General features: G+C 27.9%; 1 protein-coding gene and 1 long non-coding RNA gene across 5 annotated transcripts in view; one reads left to right on the top strand and one right to left on the bottom strand.

The window, feature by feature from the left end:
• The window catches only part of LOC105661747 (uncharacterized), a 25,843-nt gene extending 967 nt beyond the window's left edge, over positions 1 to 24,876 (bottom strand). Inside the window, exons 1-4 of one of the 4 annotated variants that reach the window (XM_012298309.2) lie at positions 24,648 to 24,876; positions 14,527 to 14,686; positions 7,037 to 7,161; positions 1,097 to 1,198 (exon numbers count right to left, since the gene is read on the bottom strand). In XM_012298309.2, coding sequence (XP_012153699.1) covers positions 1,097 to 1,198; positions 7,037 to 7,161; positions 14,527 to 14,686; positions 24,648 to 24,705 — 445 coding nt within the window. In that variant the 5' untranslated portion in view covers positions 24,706 to 24,876. Of the gene's footprint in view, positions 1 to 1,096; positions 1,199 to 7,036; positions 7,162 to 14,526; positions 14,687 to 19,412; positions 19,549 to 24,647 lie in introns of those variants that run through there. The other 3 variants (XM_012298310.2, XM_012298311.2, XM_012298313.2) reach the window with 3 other exon arrangements.
• LOC143264632 (uncharacterized) lies at positions 19,793 to 21,223 on the top strand. The gene is made up of 2 exons (XR_013038456.1): positions 19,793 to 20,019; positions 21,071 to 21,223. It is a non-coding gene; the product is annotated as an uncharacterized LOC143264632 (long non-coding RNA).

The following is a 24,876-nucleotide window of genomic DNA, read 5'->3' as shown; positions in this document are numbered from 1 at the left end:
CCAAAATTCTAATACTTAAACCTTTAAATTTTAATATTTCTAAATTTGTAAATTCTAAAATTATTATATTTTAAAATTTCATTAACCTCAATTTTCTAAGTTCTCTAATTTTAAATTACCAAAATTTTTAACTAAAGTTTTTAGATGTCCAAATTCCCAAATCCAAGTGTAAAAATTCTCTAATTTTTAAATTTAAAAATTACGAATTTTCAAAACCTGAAATTCCTAGATTTCCAAGTTTTAAAGATTCGAAATTTCCATATTTCCAAATTGTCAAATTCTTGAATTTACACATTCCCAAACTTGCAGAAGCTCAAATTCCTAAATTTTCAAAATTTAAATTCTCAAATTCCCAAATTTGCAAAACCCAAATTTTCAAAACCAAATTCTCGAATTTCCAAATTTTCAAAACCCAAATTCTCGAATTCCCAAATATGCAAAACTTAAATTCTCAAATTCCTAAATTTTCAAAACCCAAATTCTCAAATTCCCTAATTTTCAAAACATAAATTCTCAAATTCCCAAACTTTCAAAACCCAAATTCCCAATGACTAATTTTTACATTTCCAAATTCCTAAATTAACAAATTTTCAAAAATTAACATTCCCTAATCCCGAAATTCCTAGATTTCTAAGTTTCAAAATTTCCAAATCTCAAATTTTCGAAATTTCTATACCACCTTTCCAAATTCTCAAATTTCCAAAAGTAAAAATTCTCAATTTCCTAAATTAAAAAATCCCAAAATCTCTAGATTTTCAAGTTTCTAGATTTTTGAAATTCGAAGTTTTTGAAATTTCCATATTATTAAACTTTCCAATTCCCTTTAAAATCTATAAATTCTCAAATTCACAAATTTCCAAACCCCAAATTGGTTCATTTCTAAATTGAAAAATTCATCAAACAATTACCGACTTAGGGTCATATTTCCCTATACAACTATTTTCCACAACGAAGTCTATCATGCAGACTACCTACGATCTTGATTGTACTCACGGCAGTGCATTATGAAATGTATGTAAAATATGTATTAGTTTCCTTGCAAGAGTAAAAACACTGTATGAAGTAATAACGAAACATTAACATTTATAATAATCACCTGCTGAACTTGTCGCATTCGTAGTACTTGGATAAGGTTGAGTCGGTTGTGGGACACTCGCGGGTGATTGAATTACATGTACGACACTGGGTACCTGTACTTCTGGAACAAATTGTACCGACAAAAAAGGCTTAATTTTTGCAACAAACTATATTACTACTTCAAGAAAAGGAATTTGAAATAATATTTATAGAATTAATCCTAAAAATACTAAGAAGCTACTCCACAAAATAGAAAATATTTTCTTCCAAACTTTTAAAACATTTACTTTCACTTCAACATATTTCGAAATTAGTATCGAAGAAATGATTTTGTGTAATAAAAATATGTTATACAACGTAACGTCTTTCTAGGGTTAACAATAATAGAGTATTCTCTTGAAAATATCAAGACTAGTCTGTGACCTTGTAAAAGAGAAAGATGTTACGTGATTCCGTCTTGTTCGTTTTGAAATGTGTCAGAAACGAGAATGAGATGAAACAGTTGAGGTTATGAAATTATTATCGATAATTATGTACTCTTTTATACTTTCATTTACACAATTTAATTTAATTTACATTATGATTAAATGTCATCGTAAAAATCTTAGTATATATACTATTATAGCAGATAAAATCTTATAACAATTAAATGAAAAAATATAGGAAATAAAATTACTTGTCGATTTATTTATCGATGAATGATAGATATTGGTTGAGTAGAGAAAAAGTGAGAATGATTTTTCAAAAATTTTTGTTAATATCTTATAGTAAAAAGTTTTGTACTATGGTTTATGATCATAGAAAATAATTCTAACGTTACTGAATTGACATTATCAAGTTCAGCTAGCAGGTTATGGTACCGTAACGATATCAAATAAAGTTGATAATGAATTTCTTATTACTTGGAAATATAACATAAGCGTTTTTGTGAAATCAAGTTTTTAAACTGAAATCTTTATAAATTTTATTTATAACACAAGTGGTTTTGTGAAATCAAATTTTTAAATTGAAATCTTTATAAATTTTATTTATAAAGAAAAATTAAATGGAATATGTCAAAGATTTGAATGTAACAAATTTCCCGCCTAAAAAATGGTAGTGATGGGTACGAGTTCAGTTCAGTTTATTGCTCTTTTATGAGAAAAAGGTGGCTTACTGATTTCCCACCCATTTTACTCTGATGGGTACTAATGACTGTGGTTGATTTCTGTTATATTGTTATAACTGATCCTGTAGTACTTAGCTATACAGGAAAAGGTTTTCCCATTTCAAACTTAAAGGTTTGTAAATTTGAGACTTTGGTGACCTTTTTAACAATTTGAGAATTTGTAATTTCTTCAATTTTACAAATTGTAAATTTGTAAATTGAAAAATTTGTAATTTGGAAAGTTGAAAACTTTAATTTCTGAATTTGAGAATTTGTAACTTTGAAAATTTATGAAAAATTTCTAGTATTTTATATTATTTGAAAGATTTTGAAAATGTTTAATTCTGAGAATTCCTAAATTTTTAGTTTTAAAAATTAATATATTTGAAAAGTTGTGAATTGAAAAGTTTCTGGATCTGTAAAGATAGAAACTTTTTAATTTCTAAATTTGAGAATTTGTAATTTTGAAAGTTTATGAACCTAAAAGTTTGTAGTATTTGAAATTATTTGGAAGTATTTGAAAGTTTGTCAATTGATAATATTTAAAAAATTGGATACGAAAATACTTAATGATGAGAACCGAACGTTATCGACATTTTAGAAATTGAATATCACTTTTCAATAGTGAACTATAAAAAACGAATTCAATTCCTTTAATAGTTCACAAAATTGTCGCCATTACAACTGGAATATTTTCTTTAAAAAAAAGCATCAATTACTGAATAATAAATTCAAAAGTTGCTAGGTACATTAATCAATATAGTAATTAAAAAATATAAAATTTTTAATATTTATTACATTTATCTTGTATATACCTCGTATGCATTTTGTATGAAGTCCCTCGAACAAAATATATAAAAATATTGCAAGTCCAATGTGTGCGAAAAAAAGCAGATTAATAAGCATTAGTAAGGCCGCATCTAGAACTTCTCGTACGCATATAAATGAAAATAGGTCCTTCTTATACAAACCAGAATTTATATTATTATGACTTGAAATTATAAAAAAAATTTCATAAAAATGAAAAGTTAGTAGCTATTAAATTATTTTAAACAATTACAAATTTTTGTTTTCTAATTTCAATATTTGTAAGCTTATTAATATTCTTATAAGTTTTTAAAATAATAGCAAATAGCTCCAACCAAGCGGGCCCTAGACGTGCCTCTTTTGCCAAGTAGTAAACGCAGCACTGTGTTAGCTTCTTTCATTTTTATTTTCCGAAATGCTCGGTTAGTGGTTGCAGATTTTGTTCATATGTATAGCAATCGCTCAGTCATCCTCACCAATTCTTGGAACTCGAAGCGCGTTCAAGATTCGCATTATCTATATCTTTTATCAATGATGACATAAGTACTTACTAATAATTAACATTTTTTAAGTGTAAGATTAAATTGAAATTCATACTATGAAGATAACAATTAGATGTTAAGAACTTTCAATTAGCAGAGTTACAAATGGTTGTTCATTCTATTTCATTTACTTTGAATATGACTCATTCTCGTTCCTGACACAGCTAGAGCAATTTTTGGAACACCTACCTGTTCAGACAGTATATAGTTGCGATTAACTTCCGAATCTGCGACCACTAGCTGGGCATTATTACATTATTAACGAGATGTAAAACGATTTTCTTCATTTATAAGCGATAAATAACGTGCTAATTCATATTGGAAACAGCTTTCTTGGACGCCTGTGGTCCATTTTCTTTGTGTGGCCATTTGCGCATGCGGATTGAGAACCTCACTCTCGTTTAGCATCGTTATATTATCTTTCTTGGAATAATGTCATAATGTACACAGTTCATATGAGCAAGATCGAATTCAGACCTTCCTTAAACTAAATAATCATTATTATAATCTTATTATACGTAACTAATTTTACTGTGACTCTCAATGTATTACAAATTCGCTTTTCTACATCCAATAGTTATAACATTTTTCTTTAATATTCCTTAAGAGAAATATGTATTTTATTTTAATACATATATTTTAAAATGTGTAATAGTAATAATGGAATTGTAAAATATAAAATTCTACTGCTTTCAATGCGCTGGTGGAAGGAAAGTGTTTGTCCACACCAGATAGATCACAAAAATATTTATTACATAATGTTACAATGGGAAGCGCTTATCCATATGTTAACAACAATGACTATCTTAAATATATAAAGTTACATTTTATTAAATATCAGTAGTTGATTCATTAATATGGAACACATCACAAACGAAATTAACAAAATACTTTCTGTGCATATGTTAATACATATAAAAAAATAAATAACTGTCATGTATTTATACCAATAAAATAGACTATGAATCTACAAATATAAAATTTCAACATGTATTTAGGAAGCAATCATTACTCTTTATCTTTAGATATTTAGATGCATATTTAAATACATATATTATACTGAAAATCTTTATATTTTTAATTAAACGCAAAATATATTAAGTGACATTTTTTCTTTTGGAATGTTTTAACTTATCAATCTATGTTTCTTACACACAGTACAAATAATATAAAAAAATTTTCATAAAAAAGAATATAAATAATTAATAATCGAATGTTGATTATCCTTTGCTTACTTAAGAATTTTATTTTGTAATTAAATTTAAAATGCAAAGGATCAAAGGCAAGCATGTGAGTTATAGAAACATTGTTTCTCTTTGAATACTGTTATTGTAAATACTCTAATATTGTCAATCTACTGACCGCATTAAGCTTCTGAATAATAAAATATCTAAATAGAATTTGTAGAATCATACATTTTAGTTTGTTATGATTTATAAAAAGTGAACAGTGTACCGTTTATGTGCTTGTATATACTATGAATGTTTATAACATTGTTACTGTTATTGCCTTATAATAATATACAATGCATAATAACAATGGAAGCAGTAAGGTACTATGCAAAAATAGTATATAAAATGTGTAGAAGAATATGTATAGAATAATATATAAAAAGCAGATTGAGAATTAATATTTTTAAAAAATATTTGTGCCCTGACACACAGTTATAAGTTTCATTATGTCAGGAAGTTAGAAGATGTGGTGAAATGGGTTCAGGCCATGGGTGGTCCTACAAAAAATTACATCTTGGAATTAGATACTGCTTTTTACTCGACAACATAAGTTTTTATTTAGAATCAATTTTTTCAATATTCAGTCATTCATGAAAGTCTTTGTAAACCTTATACGTAGTATTTTAACTAAAATAAATAATAACTGTAATAAGTAACACTAACTATTTCCTAATAAACTCTATTAATCTATACTAATACTGAACAAATAAAGACAGGGAAATAATGAATCTTATAAATAAAAATATTTCTGTGGATAATTTGGGAAGTTTAATAGAATTCTATATGGACGTGTAAGAGTTTTTTTTATTAATTATATTGTGTTTTATGCATGTACTTTTTTATTGTTCTGAGACATGAGATATATTCTAAATACCTTAGTTCAGGCTATTTCTATCTTATAGGTTAACAAATAAATATGTTATTCCAACAAGTTATTATTTATATTAGTCAAAATGTTTCATCCAAACTCTGTTTAGCGTGTATAAAGACTTTCGTGAGTAACTTTACATTTTAACTATTTCTAAAGCAACTAAATTGGACATAAATTTAAAATGAACAAAATATCCCGCTTAAAGAAATAAACGATAGAATAGAGGATATACGGAAAGATTCATGCTTCGGATTGAGTCGGTAAAAGTCGGGCGAAGTCGCCTCAGGAATCGAATATTTGGAATTCAGAATGTATAAATGTATGAATGACTATAATGATTAGATTGATATTGATATATAAAAATTGAACATGCAAAAAATTCGATATCAAAGTACTGAATGAAAGATGTCAATATCGAAATTGCAGTTAGATATATGTTGAAGTGATACCAAGTTAATATAAATATCTTAAATTAATACCTGTTTGATACTATATGAAGATATCCATAACTTGTTTGTTACTTAATGAAATTATTGATACTCATATCTTGGTATAGAAATTCGAAATTATTTTTATTGAAATATTTCAAATAGTAAATAAATGTTACTTTGTAAAGTATTATACGAGTATCGACAATTTTGTAACATAACAAATAACTTGACATTTTCGTAAATTATCAAATGGGTATTTTTTGTAGAGAATTAAGTCTTGATACTTTTATAGAAATATCTGTAAATATTTTCATTAAGTATCAAACAGCTTCAGTATAATTCCAAAAAATCTTGTTTTAGTTATAAATCAAAATTAGTAGTAGTTAGTTTAACCATCGAAATTAAGAAATTAAATTTGAATTCTCAACAAGAATATTGTAGTTAAGAATTCTTAATTAAAAACTAAATTGTAGTTATCAATTTGATGAAATCTCAATTAAAGATTAAAATTAATTTATACCTATACATGAAATAATTAAATTAAATCGAATTCTAATTCTCCGCTGGACGGTCACTCAATAACAATTACAATTTAGTTCTTAATGAATGGAAATTTAATCACGCAGTACATGTTAATTGTTAATAATTGCCCAATTAAATTCTAAACTTGATTATTCGAAACTCTGATTCCAAAATCGATTATTGCTTACGGAAACTATAACCAGTTTTGTACGAAATACGTAGTTATTTTTAGAAAAGCTTAAGCATCAAGTTAATATAAAGTGTGTTATTTTATATCCTTTTGTGCCAGACTTTTGATGTGTCAATATTCAACATGTAATATGCAAGAACGCAAGAAAATAAATCGATGACAGCCACGAAAATATTCTGTCAAATAACGAGACATAATTATAGAAAAATATTCTTACTTCCATAAACTGTTCCTCGGTGACGTCTACGATACCATGGACAGCAACTACAGCACAAACATGATACGCAACACACTAAGAGTGAAATTATAATCACTACCACGGCAATCACTGTGAGAAGCAGCCTGCAACAGAATGATACGTATTTTAAATCAGTGACAGTTTCCGGTCTTCCAAATTTTGTTCTATCATCGTAATTTGTTTCTAATCTTTGTAGCAGTAACGTAACACTAGAACTACCGACATTAAATGCTCGTTTATCGAAAAATGAAAAATAAAATAAAAAGGGAAATAAACACATACTAAAGCATCAGGTAACATATAAAACTAGTTTTTACCTTAACAAAACATAAAATGGGAAATCTGAAACCAGTCGTTTTGACTGGTTGATAGTTTTAGTGTTAATATATTCATTTCAAAATTTCCCTATACTCTATGGTAAAATTTCTACTACATTTTAGCGAAATAAAAAAAAATATTAAAAGAAATAAAAGATCTAAAATCGTCTTCATAGAATGAATAATGAATAGTGAAGGTATACGAAGTAGGTTCAGTATACAATTGCGCATATTGGTATGCGCAATTAGGAAGTTATGATTGCATTATAAACAAGCGCCAAATACAAATGACTATTTTATTTATTTATTTAAGATATAGCAAAACACGTAGTTTAAACAGAAAGAATTTATATTCTTGTAATCTAATGAAAGCAATGTAAATTATAATTATAATATTATTTATTATAATATAAAATTATTAAATTATTATTACAATATTATTTATTAGCTTAAGAATAAACGAAAAATATTTAATCATATTTCTGTTAAGCTATTAATAAATATTAAATGTGTTATTATTTTAATTGAATAATCAAAATAAAAAATGAAATTAATGAAAAACTTACTCATCGTTCGAATGTAGAAAAGATCATATAAATTAAATCATTTACTATAATCTGCTAAAACAAAATGTAGATAAAAATATGAATTATCGAAACGTGACTCGAGTTCAAAATTGAAACAGGAAGCGCAGAAAGATATGATATGCTTAATCAATCAAATAAAGAACTTATCTCTGAAAGAATCATATTAATTATAACTTACAAACAAAGTTTTCAGATAACGACAAATTGACGTTCAATAATCCAAAGAAGTATTTTGTACATTGCCTTATATTATATTAAAAGGGATTTGCCTGAAACGTGGCAATATAATGCGAGTCTCCAACATAAACTATGGCAATATAGTGCAAGATAGTATATAAAATATTCTAATATTAAATAAAAATATTGAAATTAATATTATTTATAGACAATTATTTTTTCAATTAGGAAATATTAAATAAATTTTTTTCGAATGATTTACAAGTCATTCTCTGTAGAAGTATAATTATATTAATTTCGTACTTGGTACCCTACTAGCTAAAAAATGTTTAATTGTTTCATAGACAATTATTTCTTCAATTAAGGAAATATTAAATAACATTTTTTCAAATAATTTACACGTCAATTTCTCTAGAAGTATAATTATATTAACTTCGTATTTGGTACCCCACTAGCTAAAAAATATTTAATTGTTTTATAGACAATTATTTCTTCAATTACGAAATATTAAATAAATTTGTTCAAATAATTTACATGTCATTTTCACCAGAAATATAATTATCTTAACGTAGCACTCTACTAACCAAAAAATGTTTAATTCTTTTATAATCAGTACATCATTTACCGTAAATGAAGAGTCATGTTGCTTGTTATGTCTCTTCAAATTTTGACACAAATGATGCTAATCATTTAATCAAAGATAAGTTTAAAATGTGCTATGTCACATTCGATCGATTTATATCATATAAGAGTATGATGTTTCTTTCTGTAATACAATACTGTAAATATAATATCGATATCATAATCCAGAAGAACATAATTCAACACTTCCTGCATATCTTATCAGATTAAGAACATTTTGGTAATTCGTTTATGGTGATAACTATAATCTAGATGAAGTTTATAATTAAATTCAAATTTAAGTCAAATAAAATTATTTACTCTAAAATAGAAAATTACTTCTTTATTTTATAAAATTATTACTTTTAGCATACTTTATAATTGTACAAAGTTTGAATAATTTCGGGATTTCGAAATTCATGAGGTCTATAAATAAGGTGGACCAGGCCCTCTAATTTAACAGAAACTGTCAAGTGTCCAGTGTTGCTTAATTCAATTGTAATTTGAATATAGTTATTCTATGCAAAGTGCTTAAAACCTTTAACTACGGAGGCGGATTTCTCGTACTGTAATATTCAACGTAGAGCCTCAAAGGCAGTCATGTTCAAATGATAACCAAGAAAAATTAATTAGATATACTTTTATTCGTTATTTAAGTAGATTCAGATGAAATAAGGTTTACAAATGAAAATTGCATTAATCAAACAATTAACTTTTAAATTAAATTGTGCGTCGGTACATTTCAAAATGGCGGGCATGCAATGCAAATTGAAAAACAAGAAAAATGAATAAATATTACAGTTGAATGATATCTGATTGGAAATAAATAATTTTACAAAAGAAATTATTCTATTCATGTTTATATGTTAACTGGATAATTAATGATTTTCTTACGTTTGTACATGACTTAATAAGAAATACATTTATGGATGTAGATTAAAGTAAAAGAGTTAATAAGAATAAAAAAGGTTTTGCGTAAACCAAGTTCTGTAACTAAAGGGCTTTCCAAGCGAACATACTTATGCTTTCGGTGTTGCCAATGTTTATGGACAAATTGCTTGTACCTTTTACTTTCAATATTTGTTGACAATGCATTCACTTCCTAAGTGGTATTTGACAACGCAAATCAAAACAGTATCTGTGTAATTATTATATTCATTATCGACATTTTGACAATGTTAATAATATTATGGTTGTCATTGATCAAGTTGATCAATATTTCGAAAATAAGCGAAACAAAAATTGAAAACTCAAGCATTGTGCGTCGCCAATTTTTCAAATAATTTCAAAATTGTGAGAGTAAATTACAAGATTCAAAAATTTCTAAATTCCAATATTTTAATATTCTATAGTGAAAGAGTTAATAAGAATAAAAAAAGTTTTATGTGAACCAAGTTCCACAAGTAAAGAAATTTCCGAGCGATCAATATACTTCTGTTTTTAACCGACTTCGAAAAAGGAGGAGGTTACTCAATTCGATCAGTATATTTTTTTTTTTTTTTTTTTCTATGTATGTTCTTCGATTACGCCTAGCTGGGCGGACCAATCGGAACGAAACCTTTTGCATCTGGTAGGTTCTGACTCCCCATTGGTACCATTATCCAAAAACTTTCCATTTTTTAATTGCAAAGTATTGTTATTGCAAGACAACCGGCAATTTTTGAAATAAACTTTTCTCGATTTTAGTGCGCTTTTAATATCTTATCACGGACATGATTCTGAACAATTTTGTTCATATACAAATTTCGCGAAAAGCTTTAGTTTTCGAGATATTAGCGAAAAATTGTTATTAACTTTTGAAATCAACTTTGAACGATTTTAATGTCCTTTTAATATGTTGTCAGGAGCATGATTCTGGACAACATTTTCCTTATGCATAATTGACGGAAAGCTTTAGTTTTCGAGATATTAGCGAAAAATTGTTATGAACTTTTACTTAATTATGTTCATGGCATTTACGCAGACAAAAAAAAGCCCGGAAGAGCTGTCTCACAGTATCCTATACAGTTCTCCCCATTCCACTAAAAAGCGTGAAATAAAATAATTTTAAGAAAAAGAACACGCCGACTTCGAAATGCACTAAAAAGTATAAAATAATTTTTATTTCCTAATGAAGTAATTTCTATTTCATTCAATCATACAATTACGTAACAGATATGAATGAAACCTATTTACTCGTTAGGTAGTATATTAAATACATTTCAACTTTTTCGGAGACGGCGCAAAATTAAAAGATTTTCTTGAACATGTCAATCTTTGGACTTGCCGAACATAGGCAAAGCTTGTATAGCTATTTTTTTTTCTATACATATAACTCGACAGCACGCCACGAAGTAGGTGTTAGTGCGTATAAAATGTAACTATGGTCTATCTAGATTCATAGAGTATGCGACGGAAAGACTCGATCGCCGCATATACTATAAAGATAGAGCCCATCTGCCGCAAATTTGGTAATTCCCGCGTCGTGGGCTCCGTTTATAGGTTCTTAGATCCATGGCTTCCACATACGAACGAAGTCGATTCAATTTCATTTATATCAGAAACGTTGCGAAATGAAGATGCAGTCGTTACATTTACGTACATTACGAGATATATCTATAATGGTTCGTATTCTTTCTCAGGATTTATTAATTTCCAATACGCCATACCACAATCAACTGGTTATTGGCAGCAACGTTTACTGAGGTATTTTTAATTTTGTGCCGCCTCCGAAAAGGTTGAAATGTATTTAATATACTACCTAACGAGTAAATAGGTTTGATTCATATCTGTTACGTAATTGTATGATTGAATGAAATAGAAATTACTTCATTAGGAAATGGAAATTATTTTATACTTTTTAGTGCATTTCGAAGTCGGCGTGTTTTTTTTTCTTAAAATTATTTTATCAGTGTGTCAATATTAACTGCTTTTTCCCTTTGCGTTCAATATTTATTAGTAATATATTCACTTTCGAATTGGTACTTAACGTTCAATCAAAACAATACTTGTGCGCTCATTTATATTTATTTTACCAGAATTCAGAATATTTTGGTTGTCATTAAACCAGCTGATCAATTTGAAAATTAATGAAACAAAATATCTTACTATATTTTATAAATAAATTTGATTTAGTATTCATACTTGAAATCCAAAGCTGCTTTCATGTTTCACACATCACATCTGACAGTTAATTTCTTGCTGAACGACGTTCTTGATTGCAATCCGAGAACTGACTGATAACTCAGACGAGATCGCCGTTATTATACAGAGATATCTCATAGCTCATTGTTTAATCATTATACTTTAATGCATTAACTGATGAGAAGCTTTATACCGTTTTCTTCGGAGCACGAATACTTTATACGTGACGTAGGTTATCAAATTACACTATACAATGCGTATAATTTAATTTTGGAAAAGAGAATCAAATTTTCAACTGTAAGAATTTTTTCCTGCTTTAACTATAAAGGCTATAAAAATTTTATTTTCAGAAAATGTTTCTACAGGCTCATGCGAATATGATATATATGTTTATAATATTATTAGGGGTATCGAAAAGTAATCAAAATTTTATTTGCTTTCGAAAAACATTTATTTATTAAAAAAGTCTGAAATGCTAATCAACAAAATAATTTCCATTATTTTCTAACGCTTTTTGTTAGCGTAAAGGCAATTGTTCGATTCACTTTTTAAAAAAGTCCTTCAATTTTTCATTGAAAAACTTTGAAGTCATCGAAGAAATTTTGATTACTTTTCGGTACCCCTAATATTATTAAAAAGAAACGTTGAAAAGGACAACAGTATGTCTCTGATAGGCGTCCGAGTCAATCGGAACAATTCGGCAACCTTCGATAATTTACGACGCGTGAGTCAGTTGCCGGCTCGTGACGGTTGGCACGTGGCGGTAAGAAATAGATTTGAAAGATGAGTAGTAAAGACATGTCGTGTAAATAGTCAATAAATTATTATATTAAACGGAAGTAGTGGGATTCACTTCGAAATTTCAACAACTAATTACGTTTAAACTGAACGAGTCACCAGTCACGTGACGATTTTTAGTTTTCTTTACAAATTGAGTTCGAGACGAAATCCAATTACACCGGCGTGATAGAGCTGGTTTTCTTGAGAAAGCTATCAAAGGAAACTCCAAAATACTTTATTTTTTATTCAGAAAATAAAATAGTACTGCAAAACACAAGGTACTATCAGCAGTAACTCGATTTATATTGTAGTGCAACATTAGCGAATTTTGGCGAAGACCTTGCAGAACTACATATTTTATTTTCTCAATTCAAAAAAATATAAGTTACAACTATTGTAACTTCCTAAAATAAGTGATAGAAGACGTGATTCTGAACAACATTTCCCTTTGTAAAAGTGGGGTTTGATGTCTGCATATTTAAACATTATTCAGACGCATTTAAATGTTTATAATGTTACGAATTTCTCCCAATAGAATTTGTATAAAAAGTATAAAATGAATTTATTATATATTTCACTATTGAAATCTAATTTAGCAATTTGTAAATTAAAATGTAGTATAGTTTTATCAATATGAAATACTATTCTGTATAATGTCATAAAAATAATTACATTATTATAATTGCAATATTTTATTACAATCATGCTTTATTATATATTTATAATCTATATTATAATTTTCAATTTCTATCTAAATATGATAACTTGACATTCACATACATGTAATTTCATTGAATGTAATTGTGAAATATTTCTGTTAACATTTACTTTTATTAATGAACTTTATTAATAAGATTGTACTCGTGCTGCCAAACTTTATAAAATAATTATATTTTTTATATAAAATAAATATTAATAACATTACACTACTTGTATTTAATTGTCCCAAGTACACTTCATAAAAACTAAATTTTCTAAACAAATCAGTGACCAGGTTGTAGCATTATTTTTCAAAATCATCTAAATATGTAATATTTATTATACTGTTTATTTTAGTAACGAATGCTACAGAATATAATGAACAAAATTTGATCTTAAAAGTACAAATCAAAATCAATTAAGTGGAAGTTTTTAAAAGCCATACTACTTTCTTCATTTTCTACATAATACGCTAAAATGTAAACAGTCTTCAACTACTTGTTACGCAGAACAGATCATTCAAGGTCGCAATCCTGTACAAAAATAATATCAACAACATGTCTCCTACAGAATATATGAAGGTCAAAGTTAACGAAAGTCAAAGAAAGAACCATTTTCTTTCGTTCATCAACTTTTATTTAACCAACAAATTACCTTTTTTTAAATCTGATTTTCTGGACTGGTTCAAGTTATAATAAAAGAATTTAAAGTAATCGGTATTGTACTATGTACTTTGATTGTCACTGAGATTAGTTTTAATAATGATAGCGGAATTTAGAGTAGCTGGTATTCTACGACTTTGATTATTACCGAGATTAGTTTAACCCCTTCTCGTGCTTTGTCGAGTCTCACTCGTGACGCACTTACAGCTCTAATGTGACAAACCTTACTCAAATTTTGAATACTCTTTAACTTGAAATTTAGGTCCAGCTATAAGTTACATTGTCAAGGATCCTTGAATATAAAATAGTTACTTTTTAATTTTCTTTGTTCGTTTTAATGTTATAGCCTTGAATAGTCTTAACTGACGCATCTGTTAAATAAATGGCATAGGAAGGGGTTAAATTACGATAAAAGAATTTAGAGTGGTAGGTATTGTACGGTTTCGCCTGTATATTCGTATGAAAATTCGTAGACTAATTAACATAAATAAATAATATATTACCATGTTGATTTCACCAGGAACTCTGTTTGATCGCAACAGTACATTCGGTTATTTTCAATGTCCACGCAGCAAAAAGATTTATCTGAGGAGTCTAATAATCCTGGACACGAATCGAGCACTTCCGTTATGATATTCTTGTGTCCGAGCGAACATTGCATTCCTGGAAGCAGAATTAATAAACGTTAACACTGTTTAAGTACAAATCAATTATGACATTGTGTGTAAATCGTTGATTTACTTTCAATTTATGATAAAATCGTAAAATGTTTTTTCACTAGCAAACATTACTAAAATATTCAATATGTAACAATAAAAAAAGAACGTTAAATCAACATAAGTTTTCAAATGCTTGATTTAAAAGTTATAATACAAATATGACAATGAATTGTTCGATGAAATATACAAGGTGTTTCAGTTTTGTCCATATATCTTAACTAGCATATCCTACAAATAAAAATATGGAAAATGTTTGTGTGAGCATAGACTCTTGAATGCATTATTAAAAATTATTAAAAAAAATATAAAAATCGACAATTATTGGTATGTAATATCAAAGGAAAAAATTGTCTATTATTATTTCTTATATTCTATACAATCTTCCTGTAATTATTCATCAGTCAATGTTTATTGACTTATTGAAAATAATGCAGTGCAAGAACATTTTGTACTATTGTTAAAAATTTCTAATAACGTGCTTACACATTATGTTAATATAATATATATTTTTTACATGTGAAATATTTTGGTAAAGTTTATGGATAGAAAACTGGGACACTTTATAGATTTCAAGTCTTCCAAATTTAAGATTACAGTAAAATTGGAATTAGAAAATTTGAGGTATTGAAAGTTCGAAATTTAAAAATTTATAAACTTAAGAAAATTGAGGATTAAAAATTTAAAAAATTTATAATTAGGAAATTCGTGTGATTGAGAACTTGAAAATTTGAGAATCTGAGAATTTAAGAATTCAAAAATTATTGAATTGGAATTTTTGAAAACTGAATTTCCGGATTAACAAATTCGGAAATTTGAAATTTGAGAATCAAAAAGTTTAGTAATTTAAACATTTGAAAAACTGAAACTCTGGAAAGGAGTTGAAAAATTTGGTAATCTAAAAATAGGAACTTTGAGATTTAAGAATTTATAAATGTTATAATTAAAAAATTAGAGGCACCGTAATTTAAAATTGTTACAATCAGGATATTAGGAACTTGGGAATGAAAAAATTAAAAAATTGAAATATTTAAAAATCTATAAATTCCAAATATGGAAGTTTCAGAACCTGTGGGTTTGAAAGCTGTACATTGAAAATTTTAGTTTGAGAATTAGAAAATCTCAAGAATTGTAAATTTCAGGATTTAGAAATTTAGATATATGTAAAACTGAAAATTTAGAAACCGAATAATCCACAATAAGAACAGTTGAGAAACACCAATTCCAATGGCAGTTTTTTAATTGTAAATATTTAAAAGAAGTACACACATTTAAATATACATATATATATTTCCTTATCGAAGTAACCTTTACGGTAGGATGATTGATGAAATGCGTTCAAACAAAATGACCTTGAACTGTCAATAATAATAATGTTAAGACTGCTTGATCTCCACTGACATTTTTATATCGCTAAATCAGATGTTGGTACAGACTGTTAGGACATAAATTATCAGTGAATGGTCCAGTACAAGGTGCTGTATGAAAGGTAGTCAAGGTTCGCAGACATATTGGTAGGTCAAGGTAAACCGTGAGTACCGCTGAATTCAATGTAAGTATTGTGTTAAAAATGACATTGATTTTTATTTCTTTTTTTTGAACGAATATAAGAATCAATGTGTTCGTATAGAGTATGCTATTTTCCGCACAACTTTATCAATTATGAACACAATTAAGAGAAAAATAGTAAATGAAATTTTTATTCTTGCACTAGTATTGTCTCATCAATGTTTTACTGTTTGTTACGTTCGGTCCGTCTTCTTGTCTTGCTTTTTTTATGTTCAAATATGTACAACTCTTTATGTTCTTTATGTACAAACTTCGGTCAATGTAGAAACTATACAATATAAGCAATAGTTCAGTCCCAAAAGATTTGCTTCTACCGAGATTTTACTGTAATCCTCTTCCATCCTTTTCGAGCGCATTTAAACATTTCGGCCATAGAAGTCTTAAGATTTCGACTGTCAGATGATCACGTGATTATCCGAATAGCACCGAAGAGAAACGAAGCTACCCGATGTGTCACTGCTTATTCGTTTACCGCGAATCTTACTACGCTAAAATACTCCATATAATCAAAACGTTTAGAATTACAATATGTTCCGAATTATGTCGTGTTCATTTTAATCAGAAAAATGTTACAAATATGTTGATAAAAGTTTCATAAAAAGAAATAATTGAGAAAGTTATATTCTTGCATTGCATTGTTTCACCGATATGTTACTGTTTGTTTACATTCGGCCGTTCGGTCGCTAGCTGTTCTTTTTTGCGTTCAACAGCTACAATCAATGCTATAACTACATGATATATGTAACAGTTCTAGAGATTTACGTATTTTGAAGCTGTACTATACCACCAGATCTAAAACACTTTATGTATAAAACCGAAGTTCTGTACTGTAGAATATCACGATACCGTTAGAAGATTGAAAAATGACCTGCCTTCTTGGAAGGATGCACCATCAGTCCGAGCAATAGGGACTCAAAGGTGCCTTGCATTTATTACCTGAGAATTCTAAGAATCTACTTCGCCAAAATTGTATTTCAGCAAGTATTCTTTCCCTTAATCACCAAGGCAGAGTCTAATATCCTATGGCTTATGGTGCAGGTACCCAAGGTTTGGGAACAGAAATATATACCATATAACCATTCAAGTAATTCAATGGTGAGCTAAATAATATCTTGAACAATGTCTCAGCAGTTTTACGGCTTTCGCTAAATTTATAAAGTGAAGGATCCGGAAAAAGATCTTTTGTGAAGTATTGTTTAAATGAGGCAGAATTGTGTAGTAGATAGAGGCATTGTGTCTAAAGGCGTTCTTTCATTTTTATAAGAATATGACTAGATTACTGATGTTTATGCACTTATGATATGTCCGAGTTTACTAATATATCTACAATTATATCATATAACACAACTCATGGTTTGCTCTTCAGAATTTTATGTGTCATAAAAGCATAAATATCTGCAGTCTAATTATAATTAAAATTTGAAAGAATTACGAAGTTAGGTGAAAGTGTCTCATCTTAAAACTGTACTAGTACATATAGTATATTTTTAAACAATTTTTGAAAGTCAACAATTTTCAACTAATTTTTTTTATATCCACAAGTGTCTTGTATGACATTTATGTGCAACTTGCGATTTTTTTGGATAATTGTGGATGTATAAATTTTACAATTTTTTAATTTTTAACTTTAAAAATTTTCAATTTCGCAACTTCATAAACTTTCAAATTTTCAAACATTCAATTTCTAAATTTCTAATTTTCTAAATTCCAAATTTCTAAATGACTAAACTTTTATATTTCCAAATTTTCTAGTTTTCAAAATTCTAATCCGCATATTTTAAAATTCCAAATTTTTCAAATTTTCCGAACTTTAAAATCCCAAAATTCCTAGATTTTTAAATATCTAAACTCTTGGATTTCTTCATCCTGAGATCTCTAATTTTCAAAATTTATGGGTTAACAAATCCCTAAATTCCAATTTGTAGGGCTCAAAATCTCTAAATTTCCAAATTTCTAAGCTGTTAAATTACTATATTCCTATATCCATAAGTCTACAAATCCTGAATTCCCTAAATTTCAACGTTCTCAGATTTTTAGGTCTTCAAAATCCCTAGATCTCCAAATTTCTAGATTTTTAAAACTTCTAATTCGCCACATCTCTATTTCTCTACATTCCTAGATTTGCACATTTCAAAATATAACACACAGAAGTTAATAAATAATTTAAGAGATTATTGATTGTTTTAACCAATATTATAGTAACCGAACTGTACTTTAATATTTACAACATTCCATAGTACAGTTACGTTAAAATATCCCTAAGTACATTCTAGTTTTTTTTTTTCAGAAAAAAAAATATTTTAAATTATCTTCTGTAATGCAGTAAAAAATTAATGCAATACTGAAAATGATATTTCATACTTTGTGAATTGAATTATACTTTGAATATATTAGCCCTTTGCGATCGTATGTCTGTTCTTAGCTACCACAGCAAAGAACCATACTAATCTTATATTTTATTCATTTTATCTTATCCATTTAAAATACATGAATTTACAAAACTCTTTATATGCAATTATGTTTTTATATATCCAACATTAGAATAATTAAAATCATACATTTTTTAGTTATACAATTAACGAATCTTAATGGCCAATAAAAGAGGCATCAAACCAAATAAAATTTCCATTAATAATTATTTCATATTCACTCAGTTACATTTGAAAATTTTTGAGCAAAATTTTAAAAAATAAAACATCTTTGTATATTAGTAAATATTATTGTATATTAATAAGTATATTTTATTATACTAATTGTATAATAAAAAATAATTAATTTTAAAAGATCATATTTTTACATATTCAGCAATAGAAACATTTATTTTCTCTAAAACATTAACATACAAATATCTATTATTTCTGTTACATTTTAACGTTAATTTTGTTTAACAGAAAATATCATTTATAGGAAGTTTTTCAAATCAGTTACTTTATAGTACAAGTAGTTATCATACATAACCTCCTTAAATTGACAGGATTCTTACACTTTTTGTTTTATTCTGAAGCGACGTAAAATATTTCGAACTCGCAATCTATACACTCGATTGAATCACGATTCAGAAATGGAATCGATAAGAAAATTCAATTGAGTACTTAAGTACGTGCCTATTTTGCAGTTCAAGCGTAATTGTACAGACGCAACAGTGGTCCCAGATAGGCGTCAGTTTCCGCTTCTATACTTGAACGACGTTGAACTCGCAGCGTCATTGTTAGATAAACTGAACGGAAGTTTCGTGTTACGTTACAGTTGAAAGAAATATAATTTACATAAGAATTTTAACGCTAAAACTACAAAACGTCGTTTGACCTATACGCAAGTTTTCCTTTTTCACAAGTTTTCCACTACCGCCATTAAATGCGCACTCTTAACCAGTTATGTGTGTTTGATGACTATACCCGTCATAGAAATGTGGAAGAATTTTGTGTCATGACGTCTATATCCGTCATGCTGTAAATTTTTTTTACAATTTGATATTTAAATTGTAATTTTGGCGAAAACTAAATTATATTCGTAAATTGTAATATGTTTAAAATGTTTAGAGGTCAACACAAAATCAAATAAACAAATAAAAAGTGTAAATGATTTGAGATGGTTACATAAAATCTTGAGAGCTAACTCGTCATCGCTTGATTATCGCGACACACTGGTGCGTTCTTTGCAAATAGATCGCCACAGTTAACTGGTTAAGTTGAAAATGAAGTGGAAAAGTGAGTGAGTAAATATTGTAGCATCGACTAAAATGTAAAATCATTTTCTATCCCTACAAAATGTGACAGAAAATCCTTGATTTCACAAAAACAACAAAATTATTATTAATTAATAAAATTATATGAAATCTCAAATCAGTTATTTAGTGTTAAATCACATTTATTCAAATGCTTTTTCTGAAACCTCTGCCGACTTCTATCAAGATAATTAGTGTGTACATTAAGGTTTATCGTTTGTTTATTGATTTTTTTGTACTATTTGTAATGTTAGGTTATGTGTGCTTTATACGCTGGTAGATTTAATAAGTGGAACGTACGAGATCAGTTTAAAAAAGAAATGTGGGGAATATAAAAACTGTTGATAATAAGTAAATGGTTTATTAATATTTTCAGACTTAGTAGAAGAGAAAAGAACTTTATATTAATTCTTTGTTTTCGTTCGTAACTCATTGGCGTAACTAGGATTTTTGTTTGCTGTGTGCTAGAGTTTCTAGAATTTAGAGCCTAGGTATATTAATAACGTAAAATTTCTAAAGTAGGTATTCAATGGAGACTTTTTGAAATTAAAAAATTTGGAAATTTAGAACTCAAAAATTTGGAAATTTAGAAATTTGAAAAATAGAAATTTAGAAATTGGGGATTTGGAAATTTATAAAGTTGGTAATTTGAGAACTGGAAATTTAGGGATTTGAGAATTTATAAATTTGATAATTATGGACACTAGAAATTTGTAAATTTGATAATTTGGGAAGTGGAGATTTGTAAATTTGATAATTTGGAAACTGGTTATTTGTAAATTTGAGATTTTATAAATTTAATAATTTAGAAGCTGGAGATTTAAAAAATTAAAAATATAGAAATTTAATGATATGGAAACTAGAAACATGGAAATTTGAAAATTATTAAATTTATAACTTCAGAAATTTGGAGATTCAAAATTCTAATTTCTGTAAATTTGAAAATTAAAGAAATTTTCAAACTTAAAAGTTTGTAACTAAAAATTTCTAAACTTCTAATATGAAATATATGACATTTTTTTCCTCTGTTTTTCGCAGGTTTTCTTTGGTGCCTACTGTAGTTACGCCAATGTTTATACTTCCACTTTCTCTCGCACGTCTTTATTTACACATTACATCATATTTTCACATAATTCATATCTTCCAATCTTATGTACTTTATTCTATATAAATATGAGATTAAATAAATAATTTATTTATGAAATGTTTTCCCCACTAATACATTCCAAATCAATTAATACGATTTTTAAGAAATATTTAAATAAAGTATTCTTTTTTTATTATTAGAAGAGTTAAAAATAAGAGAAATATAAAATAGAAAAAATATCAAATCTATAATTGAGTGCAGTGGATCAAAATCTTGATATTCTAATAAATACTCTTTAATGTCCTTTGACTATCTAGCATTTCTGAAAATACATTTCAACAATTAATTGTTTAATATTAAACCTACCAACATATAATGTGTATTTAAATTGAAATTAAAAATGAAGTTAAAAAATAAATAAACAAACGACGAAACATTAATTAGTACACACATTTATTCTTTATCTTGATGAAAATCAATTCTGATTTCAAGGAATATATTTTAACAAAATGTGTACCTTATAATAAGAAACTTGTGGAGCGGTCATTTGACCGGTTTTGGTAGTTTTAGTGTTAAATATGTATTTTATCAAATACTATTAAATAATCTTCATCAATTGATATTAAACAACTACTTAAGTATAGAAAAATCAAAAAATATTCTTTTCATGTTTAATCCTTCACGGATAACTAATTCATACACAGTGTTTAAAATATTACTACACAACTAACCAATGCTTTTTCGCTAAACGGTGAGGTCATATACATATATTAGATTGGGGAATAAGTTCGTAGCGTTTTGACATTTTCTTTTTTTTTACAGCGACATTTTGCAATTTGCAAGGGATTATAATATTCATTCGATAGAGCTTTTTCTGCTTTACAAAACTGTGTTAATCGTTTTTTTCAGTAGATTCTTTCGTCATTACTATTGAGGCTCAGAAATAGAATATCAAGAAGGTAAAAAGCAGCATTTTCGACACCTGCTCTTCTTCGCTTTCCATCGCGGCCAAAAATTTGTGAAAAGTTGTTGAAACAGGCCGGGATATTTGCAATGTATACGCAGAAGGTGTCATAGGTGAGTCGACAGCACGGAAATGGTTTGCAAAATTCAACCTAAGGTTGGGCAATAAGTTCGTAGCGTTCACTTTGTGAGAAACCCAAGCTCCCAATTTTTCGACAAATCCCATTGAATGGAGATTATCGAGAATAGTTTTGTGGTCACAGTTCATTCTTTCGACCAATTCACGACTAGTTTGAGGACCATCCTGCTTCACAAGTGCTCGGAGACGCTCTTCGTCAAACTCAGATGGTCTTCCGCTGCGGGGCGGGTTTCCGACGTTAAAATCGCCATTTTTGAATTTTGCAAACCATTTCCGTGCTGTCGACTCAGCTATGACATCTTCTCCGTATACATTGCAAATATCCCGGGCTGTTTCAGCAGCTTTTTGGCCGCGATGGAAAGCGAAGAAGAGCAGGTGTCGAAAATGCTGCTTTTTACCTTCTTGATATTCTATTTCTGAGCCTCAATAGTAATAACGAATGAAACTACTGAAAAAAACGATTAAGACAGTTTTGTAGAGTAGAAAGAGCTCTATCGAATGAATATTATAACCCCTTGCAAACTGCAAAATGTCGCTGTAAAAAAAAGAAAATATCAAAACGCTACGACCTTATTCCCCAACCTAATACAAGGAAAAGCATGATAGAAAACTCTTACTCTTATTTATAACCAACGAAATAGCATATGCACATTTCTTATAATCGCGATATTTCCTTCGAAAGACATTTACGTATTTTCCTTGATGTAAATCGAGTCGCAGAAATATTTTATGCGAAAGAGTATTATTAATTCTAAAAGAAAAATCAATCAACTGAAGACATGTTAAATTTAAAACAAAAGAATTTTATCAGAACGTATTTAAAATATCTGAGGAATGATTCATTTTTTTATACAGTGATTATATTTTTAGACTATTTCGAAAAATTGATCCACGAGAAAGAATGTACAATTCAATTTAAAAAAATGAACGTCGCCATCATTTTTTAAAAAAAATATTGCAAATTTAATTTATATGTACTATTAATATTAATAATTAATTTATTTATAATTTCACTGATGCACAGATAATATTACAATACAATGTGTGCAGAATAGTAAATTAAATATTAACATAAACTGAAAAATAAACTGAATGTTGATTCTAAAAATAGCTTTCACTTTTTGTATATGCATTCAATTTATGAGAGAAACGTTGCTTAGTAATCTATGACCACTCTGTATACGTATACACTCAAATGATACGTAAATCATCACTATAGTTGATAAATTCAGATATGCGTTCGGCGAAAACAATCGACGTTACTGATACTCTTCATGTTCGAAGAATTTATAGCTAACGCTTTCGGCAAAAATAATGATTATAGATAGATTATAAATATCCACATAGATGGTGCACTCTCACTATATGGCTTTCATGTTGTGTTACTTAAAAAACGAACAGTCTTTAAATAAATTTAAACTTTAAATTTTGTTTATAGTATGAGCATTGTTATAATACTTTTGTACTATTTTTAATCTTATCTTTATCTGCACTGATTCACTTTATTACACGAAAGATAATTTAGTTACGCATAAGTTTGCAACAAAGGTGCTTTTTATTGCAGCAATTTACGGTATCCGTTTTTGACGAAACAGGTTTTATCTGACCATAAAACAATTACCGGATATTTATAAACAAATGCTGTTTTTAATGGGACCTTTAATAAGTTAATTTCTAAAGAAAACAGTTCTTTGAATTAAATAATATATTTCGAATATAAAATTCGAATCCTTTGTACAATAAAAAAGAAATTCCGAACCGGATTAAAAATCCGCCATGTTAAAACTTCGTGTTGGTGTATCATTTAACAACGTTAAATTTGAAGAGAATTGTTGTAAGCAATTGTTTCTGAGAACGAAGTTTTAGAATGGAATTATAAATGTACTTTGTTTCAAATGTCTGCGTCTTTGTTGTTTTTGCACATTGTCGTTATATGCTTAAGAAAAGCGTTCTCGAAATATCAGACACTGACAATAAAACGAAAAAATCAATTTTATAATTAATTTATTCTTCCCTATATATTCTGCACTCAAAAAGATTAATTACTAAAATCTAAGTACCGCTGACGCATGATGTTTATAATGATCTCTGTGAAAGGTAAGCACGAGGGAATCGAGTAAACATAATCCTAACTTGTTTATATACACCATAAACGTGTGAAAACCAATGACGTATGTAAGTAATGAATGCTCGAAAACAGCCGGAAATTTCAGGAGTATTGTTACTAGTTTATAACTACTTATTGTTCGCAAGTATAATGCAAATTGCAAAAATTGTTGTGTATGCGAACAACGGCGATGAATAAAGTGGAATTAAATGCAATTCATTCGTAATTAACAACTACAACCAAGCGATCAATATTTGTGTCAGATGCTGATTATTATTATAATGTGAGATTTATTGAATTACAATTAGTGGTCACTTACCGTAGGATAACCCCACATTCAAGCAAAGAAGCGACAGCAAGGTGGTAGCACGCAACATTTTGGAAGACTTTGAAATAACAAAGCAGAAATCTCAGAAATATTGAGTATTAGAATATCAAACAAATGTTCATATAAATAACAACTATGTAGTTTCTAAGCAATTCGGTTATTCAAACACCTTCACAGAGCCCGAAAGCTGCAAGTTGAAGACTAAAATGGCAAGTATTAG

This window comes from Megachile rotundata, chromosome 6 (assembly GCF_050947335.1).
Source record: "Megachile rotundata isolate GNS110a chromosome 6, iyMegRotu1, whole genome shotgun sequence".
Taxonomy (NCBI): Eukaryota; Metazoa; Arthropoda; class Insecta; order Hymenoptera; family Megachilidae; genus Megachile; species Megachile rotundata.
Note: the sequence above shows the minus strand (reverse complement) of the source record. Positions and strands in the feature narration are given on the sequence as shown.